At 39.8% G+C, this 7,511-nt stretch overlaps 1 protein-coding gene across 1 annotated transcript; it reads left to right on the top strand.

Moving 5' to 3' along the window:
* On the top strand, positions 1-3,618 carry LOC126367648 (uncharacterized). The gene is made up of 5 exons (XM_050011274.1): positions 1-205; positions 734-879; positions 1,252-2,115; positions 2,193-2,322; positions 2,927-3,618. Exons 1-4 carry the CDS (start codon positions 1-3, stop codon positions 2,193-2,195), a joined length of 1,218 nt encoding a protein of 405 aa, XP_049867231.1. The 3' UTR covers positions 2,196-2,322; positions 2,927-3,618.
* The last annotated feature ends 3,893 nt before the right edge of the window (positions 3,619-7,511 follow it).

Raw genomic sequence — 7,511 nt, 5'->3', positions numbered from 1 at the left:
ATGCGTAAGTTTTGGGAAGTTGAAGACATCCCACGCGTGGACAAATTGCTCACAGATGATGAAAAGTATTGTGAAAAAATATTCATGGATACTACAAAGCGGGAAGACGACGGTAGATTCGCCGTGCGTATTCCTCTGAAAGAATCGCCCGAATTACTCGGCGACTCTTACAATATGGCGGAAAAAAGATTCATGTCGCTCGAACGTAAGTTAAATCGTTTACCATCATACAAACAATTATACGTTGAATTTATGCGTGAATATGAACAAATGAATCACATGACTGAAGTGAATACTTACGGTAGTTCGAATTATTTTCTTCCACACCACGGCGTGTTCCGCGAGAGTAGCAGCACCACGAAGTTGAGGGTCGTGTTCGACGCAAGCGCAGCTGCCTCTTCAGGCAAGTCGCTGAATGATATTCAGCAGATCGGACCGAAACTTCAAAATGACATATTCTCGATTTTATTACGTTTTAGACAGCACAGATACGTCGGCTGTGCTGATGTCGAAAAGATGTTTCGACAGATTTTAATTCAATCAGATATGCGTGATTTACAGCTAATTCTTTGGAGAGAGAAGACGTCCGATCCGCTGAAAATCTTTCAACTGAACACGGTCACCTACGGAACCGCGTCCGCACCATACTTGAGTATGCGGTGTTTAAAACAACTTGCTCAGGATTGTAACGACGACGTCATCGCTGACGTTATAAATAATGATTTCTTTGTAGATGATTTGATAACTGGGCACGACGATCGAGATGTTTTGTTAGATATTTGCAGAAAAACATCAGAAATCCTAAAATCCGGGTGTTTTCCATTGCGTAAATGGACTTTTAACTTCGACGTGTGCGATACGATATCTAAGGAGTTGTCGGTTGGTGAGCTAACTCAAAACAAAACTCTCGGTCTAGGTTGGTTAAACGATACGGATAATTTATACTTCACTTCAAGTCTGCAGCCTAATGACGTATCACAGTTAACAAAACGTCATATGCTTTCGATCATTTCACAGATATATGACCCGTTAGGTTTGCTTTCGCCGGCCGTCATTATATCTAAAGTACTAATACAGCGGCTCTGGTTATGTAAGATCGGGTGGGATGAGCCTGTCCCGCGCGACGTCATTGGCACATGGAATCAATTTATTGATTCTCTTTCGACTTTAAATACGTTAAGAATTCCACGCTTCGTACGAAGCGGTAACAACCCATATACCGAGCTTCACATATTTACGGACGCTTCGCAGACCGCTTATGGGGCCTGCGCATATATACGGACATATAACGATGACAGCGACATTGTTGTAAAGTTTTTATGTGCAAAAAGTAAGGTCGCGCCATTAAAAACATTGAGTATTCCCCGTCTAGAACTTTGCGGCGCGTTGATAGGTGCGAAATTGTATAAGAAAATAATCGATTCACTGCGTTTATCTTTCGATCATGTCTTCTTCTGGACGGACTCCACTATAGTGATGGGCTGGCTACGAATGTCGCCGCATTTATTAAAAACGTTCGTTCAAAATCGCGTCACGGAGATAAACGAATTGACAGGAGATATGCAGTGGTTACATGTAAGTAGTGGTGACAACCCTGCAGACCTAGTATCTAGGGGTCTTAATCTAGACATGCTTAGCCGCTCTTCACTCTGGTGGAGTGGCCCTTCCTTTTTATACGATCGCGAAACAAATTGGCGAAATAATAATATTCCGTCTGAAAATAATTTACCCGAAGTTAGGGGCAACCCTATCATTGCCACAACTACTAGTATACAGTTTCCGAACGTTATTGATTTTGAGAAATATTCGTCATATATAAAATTAAAACGCGTATTTGCATATGTTTTGCGCTTCATAAATAACTCGCGTAAACAACAATCGATCAATGAATCATTCAGCCAATCGAGCGTTACTGGCAATCGATCAAATCGTGTAATCGATTTAAGCGCACAGGAACTACTCTCGTCCGAGCAGAAGCTCGCCCGTCTCGCTCAGTTGCAATCATTCCCTGACATTTTTTGTTGTTTACGCAATAAATTACCTTTAAAATCAGTTAAAAACAAGAAACTATACAACAAAATTGTTGGATTAAATGTTTTTCTAGACGATAATGAGGTAATTAGAATCGGTGGACGACTGTGTAATTCATCCAGTTTCAGTTATAATAAAAAACATCCAATCTTGCTTTGCAGTAAACATCGTTTCGCTGTGTTATTATGTGAATACGAACACAAGCAGTTACTACATGCGGCTACGCAGTTACTAGTAGCCAACTTACGAGATAATTGGTGGATTTTAGGAGTTCGGAACCTATCAAAAAAGGTAATTTATGATTGCGTTGTTTGTACGCGTTTAAGGGGTAAAACATTGAACCCTATCATGGGTAACCTACCTGCCGAGCGTTTAGAGCAAACGTTTCCATTTTTTCGTTGTGGTGTTGATTACGCCGGTCCCATATATATTTTAAATCGCAAAGGCAGAGGGGCTAAACTCATAAAGGGGTACATATGTTTATTCATATGTTTTCTAACTCGAGCGATGCATTTGGAACTTGTAAGTAGTCTCTCAAGTAATGATTACTTACTGGCCTTAAAACGTTTTATCTCTCGTCGTGGAAAACCGACAGAGATTTTTTCTGATAATGGGAAAACATTTGTAGGTGCACAAAAGGAAATATCCTCATGTTTTGATGATGATGCTCAAACTAATATTGTCAATTTCGCTTCAAATAATGGTATAGAATTTCGATTTATCCCACCATACGCGCCTCATTTTGGAGGGCTGTGGGAGGCAGGGGTGAAGTCTTGCAAATTTCACCTGCGACGTGTAGTAGGCACAGCAAATTTAACATTCGAGGAGTTTAGCACGGTCTTAGCGCAAATTGAGGCTGTCCTAAATTCCCGCCCTATATCTCCTATGTCCTCAGACTCCAACGACCTGCAACCCCTCACACCAGGGCACTTCCTCATCGGGCGTTCTCTCACAGCGCCGGTGCACGACGATCTCACCTCCAGGCAGGCCAACCGGCTCCCTCGCTACGACCGCATAGAACAGATGAGACAACATTTTTGGCGCCGCTGGTCTACAGAATATATTTCGGAGCTGCAGTTGAGGACAAAGTGGAAGACTAAGGCCGACGACTTACAGCTTAATACGCTTGTTTTAATCAAAGAGGACAATTGGCCACCTTTGAAATGGCGTATGGGAAGAATTACACGTCTATATCCCGGTAAAGATGGGGTGTCACGCGTTGCTGATATTCGTACGGCGTCAGGCGTCATTCAACGTGCGTTCTCCAAGATCTGCCCATTACCACTGGAGCCATCTCCATCAAGCAGCGTTAACGTTTTGGAAGATGGACCTTCCAAGGCTGGGGGCATGTCGGGAAGTGACAGCGCCATCTAGTGCGTCAGCGACGAACCGCGGCATTCACTGCATTCACTCGTTCAGAAACAACTCCATCTTGGGACAACTCTCGTTCAAAAAACACTCGCCATCGCCATCTTGGACGCTATCAGCTATTATACTTACCACCTGAAAACGTTGTAACTATTGTTAAATAAAATAAATAAATACGTTGTAAAAATATATATTGAAATTAAACGATTATTAAACAGTTTTCTATTGTCATATCTACAGCCGTTGCTATTGTGCTTATCTATCCTGTTTGCTATCTCGCTCTTACGATAGCAAAAGGATGCGTCTGTCTTTGTCACTTTCCTGCCCCTTCCTCTGCCTGCCAGCCGCCAGCCAGGGCAGCCAGTACGATCCTTAACGCTCTCCTGCGCACACGTCGTCGCTCTGTTACCGCTGTTGTTTTGCTATCGTACTACGTTTTTTGCTTGGAACTCGGACTTTGATTTGCCTAACGATTTGGACTTAGTTATCTGTGAACTTTGTGTTGTGAATTGAACTGTGACTGGCTGTGCTAGTTCGCTTGAACTTTAAATAATGGCGGCGGCGGCGTCCACGTACACGTCGCATGAGTATGCAGATATGCATCTTATTTATGGCGAAGTTCGCTGTAACGCCAGAGCTGCTGCGAGACTTTATGCTGAGCGATACCCTAACCGCCGGCATCCAGGTCATGAGGTTTTTACGCGAACCCATAGAGCCATTTCTGACGGGCGTGTACCTGGGCAGCGTACGAGCGAAGGACGACCACAAACGGCAGAGGAAGATATTGTATTGGACGAAGTTGAAGAAGACCCTTCAACTTCAGTGCGGATGATCGAACGACGTACCGGGGTTCCAAAATCTACGGCTTACAGAATTTTGCAACGTCATTCGTATCACCCATACCACATTCAACGAGTCCAAAGTTTGCAGCCACGGGATTACCCGGCACGAGTTAACTTTTGCCGAGAAATGCTGAGACGACATCAATCGGATCCCAATTTTTTTAATAAAATCTTGTGGAGCGATGAGTCATCATGCAAGCGCGATGGCTATTTTAATTTACACAATCTGCATAGCTGGCAGATATCCAATCCACATGAGACGCGGGAAGATCGATCTCAATACCAATACAAAATAAATTTGTGGACCGGTATCTACAATGGCCAAATACTAGGACCGGTCGAACTGCCACCCACTCTCAATGCCAATAACTACTTGGAGTTTCTTCAAAATCAGATGCCGATTTTACTTGAGGATATTCCACTGGCGGAGCGGCGTGCAATGTGGCTGCAACACGACGGGTGCCCCGCGCACTACGGCCGTCAAGTAAGCGACCATTTAAACTCTACATTCCCTCGTCGATGGATCGGACGAGGAGGCACAATCAATTGGCCTGCTCGATCCCCCGATCTAAATCCATTGGATTTCTTTTATTGGGGCTGCATGAAGGACAAGGTGTATAAAGAAGCTATTCAGAGTGAAGAACACCTGCGACAACAAATTAATACAGCAGCCCAAGAAATATCAGAATTAAGCTTAAGACGGTTAAAAAGGGCTTTCATTAAGAGGTGCCGCGCGTGTATCGCACAAGAAGGCCGGCAATTCGAGCACATACTAGATGTATTCATTGACTAAATATTAGAGTATTGAGTATGAGTATGAGTATTTATTCGCATAACAATTACAAGAATTGTGTTCGAAATACTGAAATAGAATGGTACAAAATAAGTTTAACAAGCAATCAAAAAATAAATGAACTTAACATAATAAAAATTTAAAAGAATATAAGATAAAAATGCAACAGAATAAGTAGTCATAAGTAATTTTACAATTTTAGGTCACAATATTACCATCAAACGTGAAAGGAAAACAAAAGTAAAATAAAAAAAAAAATACCGTATAACATTGCAAGGGAGTCGTTAATCACGTTTTAGTCTACCACAAACTCTATCACCAATAAAATCATGAACTGAATAATAACATTTACTTAACAGGAAGGCTTTCAATCGTGACTTGAATATAGTGTTATTTGTTATCTCTTTAAAACAAACAGGCAGTTTGTTGTATAGGTAAACTTGTTGGTAAGCAACACTATGTCTAACTACGTTTAGACGGGGTACGATTTCGTGCACCACATCCTTCCGACGGGTACTCAATCGCGACGATCGCGCTTCTTCTCGCTTAAAAAATGATTTTTTTACTCAAACATGTGTATTTTATTTATTATTCAAATTTAATGTGAATTAGCCCCTTTTGCACAATACTGGCAATTTCTTTTCTTTTTCTACAAAAATATGGCCAGTATTATACCTTTCTGAAATCCTTATTAAATAAGTAATTTATCTGTAAAATGTGCAGTGACAGTCCAGTACATTTTTTTTTCACCACCGAATGCCAAAGTTGAGGTAAATAATTTTTGTACAAAAAAATAATAAGAATAATGTTTTTTTTTTCAAAGATACTTAATGATATTTAGCAAAATAGTATTTAAATATGGTAGATCTACTATTCTAGAATATTTACAAAAATAAATTACAGAGTTATCTGCTTTCTTGTACACACAGCAACAAAAAAACTGACCAAAAGCGGAATTTGTCGAAAAAAATAAAAAGTCGGGAATATCTCGAAAACGGTGACACTTTTACTGAGGTCATTTTTTTTTATCGAGTAGGGCACACCTCAATCTTCCTTACATTTCAGTCTGTCGTGCTCTTTACGGGACACCCTGTAGAATAGACAGATAATAATTTAGAGTGACGATCAAACTATCACAGCTCTCTTTCTTCCCTATGGCAACAATCTCTGTGAAAAAAAGAAACAAACATAGACAAACACCGCTGTCTAGAACGTCAGTGTTGACCGTTTTGAGATGTTGTGGTAGCCAGCTGGATACCAAACCTGCAGTTAGTTTTTTGGTGTTTTGGGACGTTATTTTAACTTTTTATATAAAAAATCTGTGAAATAGTTATTCATTATGAACCATGGCTTGCGAAGCTATTGGTTGTGAGAGTAGAATGGGTGTTATAATGGAGAACGATCCAATTATGTCTCACCATGGGTAAGTTATCGACCACATAATACATGTTTGTGTGCAAGAAATACATTACCTGGTCTGGTTTTTGTAAAGTTTATTGAGCCCTAAACACGATGCAGACGCATATTTTCAGCAAAGCCGTCACATTTGTACAAATAATTGATTTCACATTTTACGTTAATCAGCTTTGACAGATCATGTACCCAAAGTATTATAAGTAGTGTTGTCCTTTGATGTCGATATCATAATATTATGTTTGAATGTAACATCTACATGTTGTGTTATTCTATTCACGTTTAATTTATTTTTCGACCTGTTTCCGATTTGGATGAAGATTACATAAAGATATTGTATTTTCCAGATTTCCTAAATATCCTAATTTACGAAACAAGAAATTAAGAAACAATTAGATTCAGACCATGAAACGAGATGATTCTCTCTTCTGAAGGACGCCTTCTCCTTATTTAAGCCTGTGCTAATTACATTTCGATGTATCTTGCTTTCTATCGAGCAGGATACCAAACAAAAATATTACATAAAGATGCAGTACCAACAATATTCACTCACATATCTCACATAAGGTGAGTTTAAGTTTAGTTATAAGTTTATAGATGAATTTGCAGCTATTTCGTTTTTGTATTCTACATAAGCATGGAAAAAATAATTCAATACAATACAAATATTCTCTATTGCACAAAATAATTAGTATGAATAACTATTTTTGTAAGTACCTGTGATTATTCCTTCTATGTGCAATGTGTAAACATGCAATGCTTGTGTATTTGTGTGCTCCACGTTAATATGTGCCATTCTTGCAGGTAAAGTTATAACGACCAGAGCCGACACTATACACTTCTAAAGAAAGTGAACAAGAGGAAATATTTTTTTTTTATCACCAAAAGTCGGAATTGTTCAGTGCTTCGTGGTCATTGTATTCTAACTATATTGAATAAAAATCTTATAAAGAAGTATTTGCTTTTATTCTTTAATCGCATTAAGATAATCCCCGAAATATACTAGAAGGTCGTCTGCTTCTTGTATCGAGAGCCGATTCGATTCCCGGTCAAGTCAATGAAAA

Source organism: Pectinophora gossypiella, chromosome 6, assembly GCF_024362695.1.
Source record: "Pectinophora gossypiella chromosome 6, ilPecGoss1.1, whole genome shotgun sequence".
Taxonomy (NCBI): domain Eukaryota; kingdom Metazoa; phylum Arthropoda; class Insecta; order Lepidoptera; family Gelechiidae; genus Pectinophora; species Pectinophora gossypiella.
Note: the sequence above shows the minus strand (reverse complement) of the source record. Positions and strands in the feature narration are given on the sequence as shown.

Excerpts from the sequence above, each read along its gene's own strand:
- LOC126367648 (XM_050011274.1), top strand. The coding sequence starts at position 1 with ATGCGTAAGTTTTGGGAAGTTGAAGACATCCCACGCGTGGACAAATTG. Across the intron at positions 206-733 it reads AAGATTCATGTCGCTCGAAC|ATGATTTGATAACTGGGCAC; the intron begins GTAAGTTAAATC and ends ATTTCTTTGTAG. Across the intron at positions 880-1,251 it reads CGATATCTAAGGAGTTGTCG|ACCGCTTATGGGGCCTGCGC; the intron begins GTTGGTGAGCTA and ends GACGCTTCGCAG.